This window comes from Eptatretus burgeri, chromosome 2, assembly GCF_056783735.1.
Source record: "Eptatretus burgeri isolate ZD-2024b chromosome 2, Ebu_testis_v1, whole genome shotgun sequence".
NCBI lineage: Eukaryota > Metazoa > Chordata > Myxini > Myxiniformes > Myxinidae > Eptatretus > Eptatretus burgeri.
Genome location: NC_140962.1, coordinates 50153922 through 50169533, shown reverse-complemented (window position 1 = coordinate 50169533; position 15612 = coordinate 50153922). Strand labels below are relative to the sequence as shown.

The window sequence follows — 15612 nt, the reverse complement described above, 5'->3', positions numbered from 1 at the left end:
GTGCTTTGGAACAAAATTTAAAAGTACATTGATGTGACTGAAACCTAGGTCTCGAGGAACCCGCATCTGGCGACTTTGGCTCGCATTTCACCTACAACCCCGCAGAACGCAGAGGTTGTAATCAACCAACATTTGATTTCTATTGAATCTTACATTTCTAGGCAAACAGTAAGCATTGCCAAATTGTCAAGCAAAACGATTCTTTCGTTAGCACCGCGCAACAGCCAATGATAACGATGTTTTCAGAAATATTGCAACAGTTATTTAGAGTGTTAGTGCTGTCGAAGCAGTTTATTGGCAAGGGTTATACCGGGTGGTTTGCCATTGCCTTCCTAGCAGTAGTTAGGGTAGGAATTTGAAATTTGTTCAGGTTGCCTGCGATGACTCACCTACTCTTCGTGAACGACACCTTTGGATCTTCAGCGTCCACAACTAATTCCAGCAGATTTGATGCTCAGTTTAACGTCCATCCGAGGGACGGCACACACATTGATGAATCACTCTGCTTGTAAAACATCGGGATGACAGTTTTTACCTGGGTTGGGAGTCAAACCCAGGCAAGATAGCTTAGAGGCAAGCGTGCATACCTCTAGTTTAGGCCATCCTGCCACCATCCAACACTGCAACAGTGAACAAATGGTTTAATAGCACAGTATGATTGGCACTGTACTTCTCATTCCTTCGCTTCTTTATTCTGGTTTTTCTTATCATAATGGCTTCAATTTAAGTTTGCTGGCGACTCCACCAAAAAAGCGAACGAGAGTTCATTCATTCATTCACTAAATCCCAGCGAGAATGGTCAAAATTATGGCGTTTAATCCAACCAGTAAAAAATGATAGCAAGAAGTCATTGTGAATGGGTGTCAGTAAGTTGCACTTGAGTTTGGGGTCGATTTAGGATATTTTCACCCAAATAGGACATTACATCTTTGAAAATGAACCCTAACAACATGAAAAGTACCTTTCATTTACTTCCTCGTCTTTTTCATAAATTTATCATGGTAACCTCATGGAAATTTTTTTTTTTATTATTTTGCTCATAAATTACAATACTGCAATTCTTGTTTTAATTCTAATAAGTGTGTGACACCAGCTTTGGAGTGATGCACGAAGGCAAGAGATGTAGAAAGGCACCTCACTGGGAATGAACATCTCAAGCTGTCAATTCAAACGGAAAACCAAATACTGCATTGGAGTCATCCGAAGGAACCTGGATAAGTAGAGCAAAGATGGAGTCATCAGGAGGAACCTGGATCAGCTTTGGGTGTCAGCTGCTACTCCACAGCCCTCAAACCCCATCCAGGTACAGCTAAGTGAGCCTGATAGAAAACTTTCTGCAAGAATTCACAGGGGTGAAAACATAACCTCCTTCACATTCGGTGGCGGAGGTAATAAAAAGTAAAGGAGATCAAAGAAAATAAAAAGCAAGAATTAGAATGAATAAAGACAAATGTGAAAAAGTAGAAAGAAGTGTGAAAGTAACAAAGAACAAGGTGTCAGGAAGAACTCAAATAGAAAAAAATTCTGCAGTTATTCCCCAGGCTCAAACACAGCAACATGCACAAGCTACCAGAGGTCTGTCAGCAGGGAAGCACAGTCCACACATCATCAGGATATGGTACAAACATAATGAAAGGGAAGACGAAATACTGCATTGGAGTCATCAGAAGGAACCCGAAGAACTAAAGAAGAAAGATGGAGTCAGCAGGAGGAACCTGGATAGGATTTGGGTTTCAGCCGCTACTCCACAACCCTCAAACCCATCCAGTTGCAGCCAAGTGAGCCTTACAGAAAAATTTCTGCAATCATTCACTTCTCTCCAGACAGATCGATAAAGAAAGATGAAATAAAAGAGATAAATGAAAAGAAAAAGCAAGAATTATAATGAAAAAACAGAAATGTGAAAGAAACAAAGAACAAAGATGTCGGGAAGAACCCAGATAGAATTCAGCAGTTACTCCCCAGGCTCAAAAGAAGCAACATGTCCAAGCTCCCAGAGGTTCCTCTGGTGGACGGTCAATCAGTGCCAGCTCATGACTTCATTCTTTGCTGCAGATACCTTTAAGGACTCAGTGACTCATTGCTGAGGTGCTATTCACAGGTTACATCTTCGAACACAATGTGCTGTTTGAAACAGCAAACTCACACGGGGCCCTTATTCAGGACAAAATGTTTCCCGATAGTGCCATCACCAAGAAATATGGATGCGCTGCCACAAAGGCAGCTGCAAGCGTAAATTATGCAATGTCACCAAAAATGCTGACTCCTGTGGTTGGTTTCATGAAAGAGGAGCCAATCAGCCTTGCTATATATTCCTCTTGCATGAATATATTCCTCTTGTATGAACACCTCCAACACTGGAACAGTGAGTATGTATCCCCCTGGTGGTAAGTACTTTTGACATAAATGCGAGTGGAGTCCTCCAGGTTCTGGCACATATGCCTTGTCTTGGACTGCAGTGCAAAAGGCATAGTTGCACAAAGGAACAAGGCATTTGAGTAAAATAGCATTCCATTGGAAAGTGTGTTGACCTTAATCTGGATAACCCCTCTGTCAACATGGAGCAGCATAATGGACGATATACCCACTTCAAAAAGCTTAATGAAAGAATCTATGTACACCGCTGTATGCCTATGCCATTGCTGGCCATGCTGTTGGCAAGAGACAGGGTTAGATTAGGATTGAATACTGTTTAAAATTTTTGTACATGCAGGGATTCAGACTAGGGTGGGGAGTAGTCTTGTATGATAAATGCCAAATATTCCTCCCCCTTCTGAGTGCAGACTCGGGAGAGTGTGAAAAAGGAAAGTGGGGGTGATGTTGTGGAAATGGCTCCAATGAGTTAAATAACACATAGAATAGAGCAGTTATATTACTCAAAGTGAATGTCAAGTATCAGCATAAAGTAATTAATTGTGATATTAGATATGCGTTGCTTTTATGTCTTGTTAGATGACGTCTACCCATCCCTATCTCTGTATCTCAAATTATCAACCTGTTTAACCCCATTTCTTACTGTTCTGCCCTCTGGAATCTGTCCTAAATGTCCTTTTTATGGCGTTCGCTTGGCCAAGTTTTGGCAGGAAATACCATGATGGTTCAGAGCTCCGGATGGGAGGTCACAGAGGGGTGGCTCCGCCCACCCAACCAGCCTGCATCCAATGGTAAAGAAGAAGGGAGGGGTGTGATGCATCATCCATGATGTACGGGCCGAGATTATAAAAGCAGTGTGGTAGTCGAGTTCAACCACTCCGAACGTCAGACTCCAGCAGCCCCAAGTCCGAATCCTTGGCATTCCAAGTCCAAGTCTGAGTCCAGTGCTGAGAGTGCATTGTACAATGGCAAAAAATAGCGAATTTATTTTTGCTTATGTAAATGAAGATAATAAAATATTGTTGCAGTTCTGCGAAGCCGGCACTCTCCCAAGGCAATGGCACCCAACATAGAGCGGTTCCGAGACAGTTATTTCATTCGTATTTGTTCAGTTAGCCATTCCAATCTGTCTTGTGAGTATATGGGACAAGATTCATTATGTCGGGCATTTAGTTAGGTCTTCAATCCCCTATCCTTTCACCTATTTCACTTTAACTTCACACACGACCTCTCTACCACATGAATGCATGCCACAGACCGGCACATTATTGGCAATTATTGGAAAGAAATGGCACATTATTTGAAAAAAAGTGCAAGGGTGCCAATATTTTTGGCCACGACTGCATATATGTGGTAAAAAAAATTGCAACTTATGAAAGTCCAAAACAGCATCAAACACACCTCAAATTATAGACATAAGTCATTCAAAAACAGTGATTTTCAGTCTGCAAGTTACACAATTATGGTACTTTTCAAGTTAAAAAACATATTTTTTAGATTTCAGTGAAGCATAGATTCATTGCATTTCAGAAAGATTAGTTTGGAAAGAGTGTCTGATCCCAGCCTTTCCTGATGAGGGTGCATAATAAGGCCTCCCCTTGAAAATACTCTTTCCACTGGAGCACTTGAAGCGGGAACACACAGTACTTTTAAAGCTAATTTGTGTAGTTGAGGATACTTAGTTTTGTTTTCCACCCAAAACTGAAGTGCACCACTGCACCACTGCTTAGGATTGGAACATCCTTCTGCACAGACTCCAAGTATTTTGTCATCTGTGATCTGATGCTGACAGATCCACTCTCTCCACTACTGTTTCTTTAGTTTGGAAAATGTCTGGTAACGGGTGAACAGATGAGGAACCTTTGCTGGCCGAGGTGTGGCTTCCTCTTTCTCACCACTCATCTTCCCCTTGGGTTCAGCAGATCCATGAATGTCTTCACTGGAGCTTGCAAGTGACTCTGCTTCAGTAATTACCAGTTCTGTTAAGGAAGGACATCAAACAGTTGAAACAAAAACAAATAATGAGCATTATTGTGCAATATAAGCAAAGAAAACACAAAGCAAGTTTTAGATGGAATGACAGTTTATAATTCACAATTACAAATATAATTTTATCTCTCTAGTTAAGAGGAGAATATTACACACAGCACTAAATGGCAGCCAACTTACGATCAATTCAGCGATTGTTGATCTGCCTTCGTAACATTCATTGAACTGGTGCTGACTTCACTTCTTAATTATATAAAAAAAAGATTTACTACTTTATTTCAATTGTGAATTTCTTCGGCTGTTTGTTATAACAAAAACAAAAGGTAATTGCAATGGCATTCGATAGAGCACATACAGTACCTCTGCCAGGCTGAACAGTTTACATTTTGCATCACACTGATAGGCCAGATCTGGATCTGGACCTCAACCAAAATATAATCGACTTGTTATTGGCACACATCCAACCTGTCCACCAAGTTTCGTCCGAATCCGTCCACAACTTTTTGAGATATCGTGCAACATATCGTTTTTGGCTCTATCTCTCAATGGTGAAGAATCACTGAAAAATTATTGTGTCTGGATCCGAATCCGAGTCTTCACCAAAATCTAATCAATTTGTCCTTGTCACACACCCAACCTGTCCACCAAATTTCGTCCGAATCTGTTGATATCTTTTTGAGATATCCTGCTCACAAACAGACAGGGGTGAAAACAACCTCCACCCACCTAAGGTGGCAGAGGTAATTATAATAGATTTCTACCACTCAGGGTACTTAAAATGAATGAATCATTATAATTCAATCTTCAAATAGGATACCTTGCCAAATGCCTTTAAGGTCATCCTTTAGTTGTTTCAGGGATACTGCATCTTTGTGATCGACGTAGACATCCGTGTCTATGTAATGTAGAGCAAACTGTGGATCCAAGACTGCAGCCACCTGGTACATCTTCTCTGCAAAGGTCTCATCATTGGTTCCACTACCAGCTTCTGCCATGCTACATGCTATAAATATCCCATGGAATTGCTTCATTAGGGATGCAGTCAGTGTGGTAACAAGAGATCTTGCGTAGCTGGGTGTGTAGGTCCAAAAATGGTTGGTACCACAATACTTCTGGGACCAGATTGATCACCTGTAATAGCAACAAACAAACCAAACACTTTCTGGTTTAGACAAACTTTGAACACAAATTGTACAGCATCATTAAACAAGCCTTTATTAACCTGTCCATGCCAACTAACTTGTAAACCATCCAACTGCATTATCAGTTTCAAAGAGCATATATTAATATATATATATATATATATGTATATATATATATATATATATATATATATATATATATATATATATATTTCCATCTTACAGTATTACTATTTTTAGGAGGATTTATTAATTTGTCCATTCCTGTTCAGCTGTTTATTACCTTGTGTCAAATCAGTGACTTCAGAAAATGGACTGAGAACTTCAGCCAGTTCCCGAAGCTGGCTGGATTCTCTGGTTGTGAAGACACCATTGCTGAAATCTGTGCTGCATGCCTCATTCAGGACCTTGCGATCTAAGGTAAGAATGGCTTTCAGTTGATGGAGTGTTGAGTTCCACCATGTTGCATTTGCAGCTGGGATTGTCTGGTTACTACCAAAATGTGGCTTCAAACCTATTGAAAACATTGCAATAAAGAGAAATGATGGGAGATTAATTCCTTAATATGTCTAAAAAAAAAAAATTAAACAGTTTTGTGAATAGGATTCAGAGGTCTTGTATGTTGAAAATTTATATGACAAGGGAAGTTATGTTTTCTTATAGAAAAAAAAAATCACCTTTCCTTGAGTACAGTATATCTGTGCAACAATGCAGCCAATTTGTGAGCTTTAGCTATTGCTGATGCTGCACATTTGGTCTCCTGAAGTCCATCTCCAACAACCAGCTGCAAACTGTTAGCAAAACACGAAAGTCTTGTATTGCAGTTACTTTCCAATAACTTTTAGATCTCATTCTCTTCTTGCTCAACCAAGGTCTCCCAGAGTGATTCATCATCAAGCATTAGCTATTCCTCTGGTTGTTGTGCGTCGCTTTCTTCAATAGGATAAATGCACCTAAAATGCACACTTCATGATGGAAGCATTGTCAGAAACTATGTAATCCACCTTCTTATTGAGGTTGAACTCATCGAGGAGGTCATCAAATTCTGCTCCAATTCTCATGCCAGTATTTGAGCCGCTGTAGCATTGGCAGCTTAACAGGAATGAGGTAAGCTCTGCGTTGCCAGTTTGGGGATTTACAGTGCTTGAATGTGCAGTCACCCCAAGGAAAGACCTCATGATTCTATCTGACCAAATGTCCGCAGTCAGAGAGAGGGGAATCGTTTATCGAAATGATGGCCTTTATGTCCTCCTTTACTTTGTCAACATATTGTGGTAACAAGATGTTGGTTACAGTTGAAGGAGCTATCGGTGCATACCTAAAGTTTGAAAGAGAATTTTTATTTAATCATGTAAAATCGATGAAATTTAATCATAGTCATGTATACAATGGTATTGGACCATACAACTTGGTAATTGCTTCACGTAATATGTCATTTTCCATTTGTGATGACTCGTGTCTCTTCATAAAGTATGCCAAGGATGACAGTGTGTGTATGTCAAAGCCAGAAATAAAATTCAAAGTCAATATATTTAAGGCTAAGGGCCCATTTACACAATGCAATTTGTTTGATCCAACTCAGCCAATCAAATTATCCTAGCTACAGGCCAAAAGACTCTCTTAATCATTTTGTCCCCCACCCCTCCAACAACGTCGGATATGGGGGACATTAAAATGAGCAACGATCGACCGATCATCTGTCCATGTACTTTTGTGCATGCGACATTTCAAAACCCGTTGAACATTTCGCTTTCATATTTCAAATATATATATATATATATTCCATATGACATTATCTCAACCTGATTAGATCACGGCGGTGATTGGCTGAATTATGTTGCCATGGTAACCATCTTGGTAACTTGACTTGTGCGTGTGATATTTCAAAAAACATTCAAGATTTAGCTTTCATTGACACAGCTCTATGCCTCAGATCACCCAAAAAGGTGGGGGACCAAGAGTATCAGCTACTTGTTATTTTGAATTTCATGATCATTATGGGGGTGGCTATGATCTATACTCCTCTTACTCGAGTGGTCACGTAATAATAGTCAAGTAGAGGTACATTCAAAGTTCACCGCCCCGATTCCAAATAAATAAATAACAAATCCTGCAGTGCCACCTTGCAGCACATGGAGTTGGCATTGGGAGGGAGCAGTGTACTTCTGATGTGAATATGTACAAATGATACTTAGTTTATGTGCACAAATGTACTTCTGAGGTAAATATGTACAAATGATAAATCAAAAAGTACTCTTTATAGCAAAATCACTTGTTCACTGTCATGTCCAAACATCAGCTTCCGAGCTCAAAAGGTGCCTGAGATATTGCCCAGATGAGAAATAAATAAATAAGTAATCGATCATAATTAAGTAATTAATCAATGAACTGATTAATCAAAAAATAAAAAAATAACATTTTTTGCCAAAGCACATCTTCACTTTTGTCCCCAAATTTCAGCTTCCGAGCTCAAAGGATGGCTGAGATATCGCCCGGACAAACAAACAAATAAACAAGACAAGCCGGTAGGCGACATGGGTGGTCGCTACATAATTCCGTACTAGTCATACAGTTTTTGACAGATCGGGCTGAAATTTTTTGACAAAGAGGTTGATTATAGTGCGCATAAAAGCGCGGAAGCCGATTTTAGATTTTCGAAAAAAACAATTTTTTCGGATTTTCCAAAAATTTCAAAGTCCCGTTGCTAGGCAATGGTGGCGTCCAGAGCAACGGTGCTCAAAAGCATACAACTAGATCGTGGTATGAACCTACCTGTCAATCAAAATCATCATCAAAATCAAAATCATCAAAATCAAAACGGATTTCATCAAAATCGGTTGACTCCTCTGGCCTCCAGAGCTGTCCATTACATACAAACAAACAAGCCGGTAGGCGATGAGGGATTCGCTTGGATCGAAGCGCTGGATACGATGCTTTTCATTCTGACCGATCCACCGATGAAGATTCATTGCCAAGACGTATTGGTTCACATACAATTGTTCCTCTGCCTGGCAAGATTTTTCCTATTGCGTATTTTGCCAACTGGCACTCCTCATAAAAAATGACGGTTAATAGACACCCTATTTTTGAAGCACTACCATTAGAAAAATAATCGGTTTGCTGGTTTGTGCTGTGGAGCCTTGCATTGCAGACACACACACACATACACACACACACACACACACACACACACACACACACACACACACACACACACGGAAAACCCGATAAACTTATCTCAATGCTCTTGTTTGACCACACCTCCTGAGCCACACAATATTTCTCATAAGCCACGCCCACTTTCCATAAGCTACCCCCACTTTCCTACGCCACTCCCACTTTTCATCAACCACGTCCACTTTCCCTAAGCTCCTCCCACTTTCCTAAGCCCATCATAAAAAATGACGGTGAATAGACACCCGATTTTTTGAAGGACTACTATTTGAAAAATGAAACCTCAATCAAAAATTGGCTCGAGTGAAATTTTCTAAATATCTAGGTGTTTAATTCCGAAGTATCGTTTCTCTACATTCAAAACTGAGGACAAGTATTGAAAATACTGTACGTGGTTTTTCGGCCGCTGCACAGCAATGGGTGGTTGCTAGGCATGAAATTCAAATGTGCACATTCCCAGCACATATTGCAGATGTTGGCAAAGTTTCATCGAAATTGGTTCGCTGGTTCGTGCTGTGGAGCCTCGCGTTTCAGACACACATACACATACACACAAACACACACACACACACACACACACGGACGGAAAACCCAACAATAAGGGATATCTAGCATATATAGCGAATCCAACAGACAGATGGAAAAAGTGAAAATAAGGGTACTCGAGCGACCACCCAACAAGCTGGTAGGCGACATGGGTGGTCGCTACATAATTGCATACTAGTCATACAGTTTTTGACGGATCAGGCTGAATTTTTTTTTTTACAAAGAGGTTGATTATAATGCGCATAAAAGCCTGGAAGCCGATTTTTGATTTTCGAAAAAATAATTTTTTTTAGGATTTTTCAAAAATTTCAAAGTCCCATTGCTAGGCAATGGTGGTGTCCATAGCAACGGTGCTCAAAAGCATAGAACTAGATCCTGGTTTGAACCTACTTGTCAAGTTTCATCAAAATCGGTTGACTCCTCTGGCCTCCAGAGCTGTCCATTACAAACAAACAGACATACAAACAAACATACTGTTACAGATTCTCGCCCGCCGGCGTGCGAACGACCGCGTTTTACCAAAAGCGGCCGCTTCGCCCACCGAACGGACAATCCAGTCGCGGCTTTCCAGATCAACACCGAAAACCAGCCACGGGTGTGTTTTCAACCACACCACAACCTTGTCCATACTCTACTCGCGCTACAGGGTCCGATCGCCAAATCTTCGATTTACCTAATAAATCGCGCGGGTAGATTACCGAGAGATTGTACCTCAACGGGGCCGCTTGGAAACGAGCCGCTTAAGCAGCTCGCTTCGTTTTGGGATGACCGAGTGGGGTATTTATCACGCAGCCCCGTTGGACTTGTTCACTTTATCGGCTATTAAAAAGCCAGCTATATTCCGAACTCAATATGGCAGTTCAATCAGGGAAAGGATGCAATGAACGGGTCGACATTTAAACAAGCACATTTATTTCCACACATTAGCACGTAAGCAATGCAATGTACAAGCAATTAATGGGGATGATGCAATGGGGGAATGGGAGAAGGAGAGTAGGAGCAAACAAAAGCCTACAGCCGATCTCTATAATTATTATGTACATGCACAGTCACTTAAACGGGTTTTACTGAACGAACTGGCGCCACGAACACACATACACAAACACCCAAAAAGAAATGAAGTAAACGTGACCGTGTGGTGGAGTCTTGGGCTCCGTTCTCCAGACCCAGCCTTCACCGCTGGCTTCTCTTCCGACTCGACGACCCAGCGAACCAGAGCGCGATCCAGAGAGCCACCTCTAATCCCCTCAGCGCACATGATCCTGACACCACCTCACCGACGACTACGATCACTCGGATCACTCAGACCACGCGGACCACTCGGACAATGGCGCCAAGAGCGACGACAACCAAGACGACTCTTCTGACTGGCACCACCACACGGTAAAGCTCCTCACGTGTCCCTTTATAGCCGCCGTTCCGCCCCACCCATCGCCTCCCGCCCTTCTTTCCAGCACACGCGGGAACCTTCCTGAAGGAAGTGTTTTCCCGCCAAATCAGGGACGCTCGCCGCCGCGGTAGTTGTCTTGGTTTTTCTCCTTGTCCCTCACAGGGTGAAATCCACCGCAGAGACGCTATTTGTTCGGGGGAGGGGGGAACGGGGGTCGCCTGCTTTCCCTCAACGAAGGCCAGGCCTCCGACAACCGTGCTGAGGTGGAAACGCGGTGGGGTGGTTGGTGGTTGAGGTGATCGTGGTTGTTTGCGAGGTGATCGTGGTTGTTGTGATTGGCCCAAAATAAAGACAGCAAAAGAAAAACCACTATCTCAAGATCACAGCCCTGATCACACGAATTATTCCCATCAGACACCGGTGGGGAAATCTATCTGAACACAGACTTATCAACATAACTGATCTAAGGACCTATATGGTGCTCTGTGAATTTCCACAGCCGTAACAATACATACAGACAGACGGAAAAAGTGAAAATAAGGGTACACTACCGACCACCCAACAAGCTGGTAGGTGACATGGGTGGTCGCTACATAATTGCATACTAGTCATACAGTTTTTGACGGATCGAGCTGAATTTTTTTTACAAAGAGGTTGATTATAGTGCGCATAAAAGCCAATTTTTGCGGAAGCCAATTTTTGATTTTCGAAAAAATTTTTTTTTTCGATTTTTCAAAAATTTCAAAGTCCCGTTGCTCGGCAATGGTGGCGTCCATAGCAACGGTGCTCAAAAGCATAGAACTAGATCCTGGTATGAACCTACCTGTCAAGTTTCATCAAAATCGGTTGACTCCTCTGGCCTCCAGAGCTGTCCATTACATACAAACAAACAGACAGACATACAGACAGACGGAAAACCTGAGAATAAGGGTCGTCTAGCGACCACCCAAAAACAAACAAATGGAGTGAAACCCAAGTACTCCCTTCCTTTACTGCCAGGCGATGACGTCATTCATTGCCTGGATGTGGAATTGGGAAGGAACGGTGTACAAAAAATATTTGCAATGAATTAAACTGTCTGAACTTGAGACTCAAGTGTTGGAAAAGTATCCTAAGGTTGGCTAATAATAGGTTATTGTGGAAAAGAAAAACTCTTCAGAGCTCGAAGTCAGGTTTTATCAACTGGATTGGATCCAATCAATTGCATCATGTAAAGTAGCTTTAAAATCGTACTAGTGGTTTTGTTTCGTCAATTTATCAAAGTATCACCTTGGTATTTCCTTTCATTCTTTTTTATTTGAAGAAAATAAGCAAATTAGGATATCATAGAAAAAAAAAAGAGTGTACTCTGTATCAGGAGCACAATATATGTTAGTCATTATTCAGTCAATGAGTAATGCATTTTAAATTACTTGACATGACTAAGTGGCTGAAAAATACCTTGGCTCCAACACTTTCATGAAGTCTCTGAAGTGGCTGTTCTCCACCAAAGATATCGGCAGGCAGCATCCAACTATCAGATGTTTACTCAGTGCCTCATTGATGGCTTTCTGCTGTGGATGCTTCAAACTGTAGAGCTGGATTGACTGCACATGAGGGACTGGCGATGTCAATATCGATGTCGATGGTGATGGTGATGGTGATGGTGATGGTGATTCAAAAGCACTGATACTGAGCTTACTTGAGCCTTCTTCTGTGCTGACACTCTTCATGTATTCTGCATACCTTTAAGTTAGTAAAGTTAAGAAGGAACGTTGCACACTGTCAGGGTGGGTGAAACAAAATTGGGACACTTACATTAATGTCAGAAAATGGGTGAAATAGGTTTACCTCATTTTGAAATTTAACAGATTACTTGCAAAGATATTTTTTCTTCCTTTGAGTGGGGTGGGGCGATTGGGTGATTTAGAGGGATGGAGCTATTCGGATCTTGAAAACATTGACTACTTTGACCAGAATACATGGGGAAAAAAAATGAAGAGAAAATTTATTTTGGAAAAAAATATCGTTTGCAGCAACAACTCGAGCAAAGTTGATGGCATACCATTTGGGGTGTGAACCAGGGGTCAAGTCCAAAAACATTGATACATATTTCATGTGTCTCCCAATTTAATGCGTCATATACAAAGTTTCATTATAAAATGTTTCAAAATGTGCCCGTAATTGTATTTTTTGGTATTTGACCTGTTGACCTTGCCAAGGTGGGAAAATGTGGGAAAAGGTGGGGGCAGGATATAACACTGCTCTTGCACATTCTTACCATGTGGTGATAATAACTACCAAGTTTAGTGAATTTCTGCCCAACCGTTTAGGACGAGATAGCATGACAGACGGACAGACAGACTCATTTACAATATCTCCCCCGGGGTAATGCCCCTATTTTTTCAAAAAGCATAGGGATAATTGAATCGTAATTCAAACTAGGTATTTGTGATCCCAAAGGGATCTCCAAGGGTAAGCCTCCCCCAGCTTACCCAAAGCGATCGCCAGTGACTTAACCTTGGCCCACAATCCAATAATGGCATATTTTGTTTGGACCACCATGTGACCTTGACCTTCAATATTTAGGGATAGATTGTAAATTAAGAAAATGTGTCTCCATCTACAATCTATCCATAAAACCCAACATCATGAAAATAAGGAGGAAAATTAGTTAAGTTATGATCAAAAAGGTGTTTTTTAATTTTTATAAATTAGGTCACAATCCAAAAAAGTAGGTCAAGGACACTAATCAAATATCAGGTGCACAACTTCAATGCAGGTACACTATTACAATGCAATAACATCTTGGAAGGCCAAGCAGTCTTGGAGATGCCACATTGGCAAAATTGAGCAATGACGAAAAACGCATTTGTTTTTTCCAGACCGCTATTTGAGCTTGACCTTTAACCCAGAGGGGTATGGTGTAAATTAAGTGGAAATGCATCTTGCCGCAGGCTATATAGAGAGGGAAATTTCATTCCGATTGGACAAACCTTAGTAAAGTTATGCTGAAAAATGTTTAAATGTCTACAATTGGGTTATGACCTTAAAATTAGGTCAATGTCAAAATAATTATGTCAACCCTGCAAACTTTGAATTCCCATCAGTGATGCAAAATTTCATTCTGAAAGTCCTCAGAAAGGGCAGAAAAAAGGGAGAAAAACCTAAATGGTGGTTTAGTACTCCTTGGGTGTTAGATCTTGACCTTTAACCTGGAGAAGTGTGATGTAAATTAAGCATAAATGCCCCTTGCTCTAGGTTATCTCGAGAGGGCAATTTCAATCTGATCGGTCAAACCTAAGTCATCATGGTGAAAAATGTTAAAATTCCCATTCGGTCATGACCTTAAAATTAGGTCAAGGTCAATAAAATATATGTCAACCCTACATACTTTTTATTCACTTGGGAGTGTTGGGAGTGCAGGAAGAATTTTTTTTCTTCTAAATGGTGGTTTAGTACACCACAGGGTAGAAGAAACTCTGTGGTACTATTAAAAATTAGGGGTGCTAATTGTAGAAACAAACCCTACAACAGCAATAAGCCTTCCCCTATGCTATTGTTAGTTATTTCCTCCCATCCTTGTTTTGGGACATTGGGCAGCAAATAGTCGTCACTGAATCTGGTTCCAAACTGGCTCTTTTGCTCTGCTCCAGCTGGTTTCCCTCTCATTTAAGTCTTCTTTGAAGATACTCCTCCAAGTCTTTTTTGGATCCTCTCTTTCTTTTCCCACCAGGCAGAATCCATTCAATCGCAACTCGAGCAGGTCCCCTCTTGGGTAGTCAGTTAGAGGACATGACCTGCCAACCTCAGACGTCTCTCCATCACAATATCACTCAGGTGCCGTAGTCCACTCTGTGCCAGCGCTTCCTCATTGGTGACGTGATCTCTCCAGGTGATGCCCATGATCTTGTGGAGACATTGCTGATAAAAGACATCCAGCCTCCATTTCTCATTGGCATATATTGCCATTGGTACCACAATGCTCATGTGGAGATGAAGCTTCATGGGTGTGTTGATGGTGGTGGATGTCCATACTTTAGAAAGGTGCTGGAAGACTGAGGATGCTTTTCCTATTCTTGAGCAGACGTCAAACTCAGCATCACCATCCATGGATATACTGCTTCTTAGGGAGGTGAAATGGTTGATATCTTCAACACTCTGTTGCCCGATGGTGATGGGCGGCCCTTGATGTTGATTGATTGACACTGACTTGGTCTTATCAAAGCTTATGCATAGCCCAACATTTGCACCACATATCTCCAGGTTGGTGGTCATCTTCTGGAGCTGAACAGTCTCTTCGGCCAGTAGTACAAGATCATCTGAAAAGTCCAGTTCCATCAGACAATGTTGTTGCCATGGTATGCCAAACTCTGGGCCAACCATCACCTTCTTCATAATGAAATTAATGACCAGGAGAAACGATAAGGGTGACGGGATGCAGCTTTGGTGAACTCCTGTGATGATGTCGAAGGGGACAGTAATGCCTTTGTTCATCCTGACACAGCAGCTGGAGTTGTGGTGGAGGGCACCAAAGATGTTAATGCACCACTTGGGAATGCCATAGTAATGAATGATGTTCCAGAGAGACTGCCTGTGGATGCTCTCAAAAGCCTTATTGAAATTGCCAAAGTTGATGACAATGGGCTTCTGGTGTTCCAGACTCTACTTGATGATGTTCCTGAGCATGAAGATCTGCTCACTGCACGACCTTTTTCGGCTTAGGGACCTTTTAAGGCTAAGTGCAACGTCCAATAGGGAGAGGCTTAAGAAGTGCATCACATTGCCAAGAAAAAAAGCCAAAAGCAGCACAACCATAAAAAAAGATTGGATTCCATTCGTCACAATGTAAGACAAAGGCGTCAACAAGATTCGGCCCAGCAAAGTGAGGAATGGTTGGACGCATCCTGCCCATATGGCAGGTACTTGCTCGTCTCTATAATGTAGAGAAGACAATTTGAAACTTGGGTGTGCAACAGGTCTTGCTACAAACAGCAAAACCAAGTGTACAAATTGATC

At 41.5% G+C, this 15612-nt stretch overlaps 1 protein-coding gene across 2 annotated transcripts; it reads right to left on the bottom strand.

The window, feature by feature from the left end:
• Positions 1–3395: 3395 nt before the first annotated feature.
• On the bottom strand, positions 3396–12859 carry LOC147032017 (uncharacterized). Of its 2 annotated transcripts, XM_085869269.1 has the most exons (4): positions 12055–12859; positions 5788–5919; positions 5180–5493; positions 3396–4352 (listed from the first exon to the last, which is right to left on the bottom strand). In XM_085869269.1, exons 3-4 carry the CDS (start codon positions 5391–5393, stop codon positions 4180–4182), a joined length of 387 nt encoding a protein of 128 aa, XP_085725395.1. In that variant the 5' UTR covers positions 5394–5493; positions 5788–5919; positions 12055–12859; the 3' UTR covers positions 3396–4179. The 2 variants fall into 2 exon arrangements, with proteins under 2 accessions (XP_085725395.1, XP_085725396.1); XM_085869270.1 differs by lacking the exon at positions 12055–12859 and having other exon boundaries at positions 5788–7085.
• Between the last annotated feature and the right edge of the window lie 2753 nt (positions 12860–15612).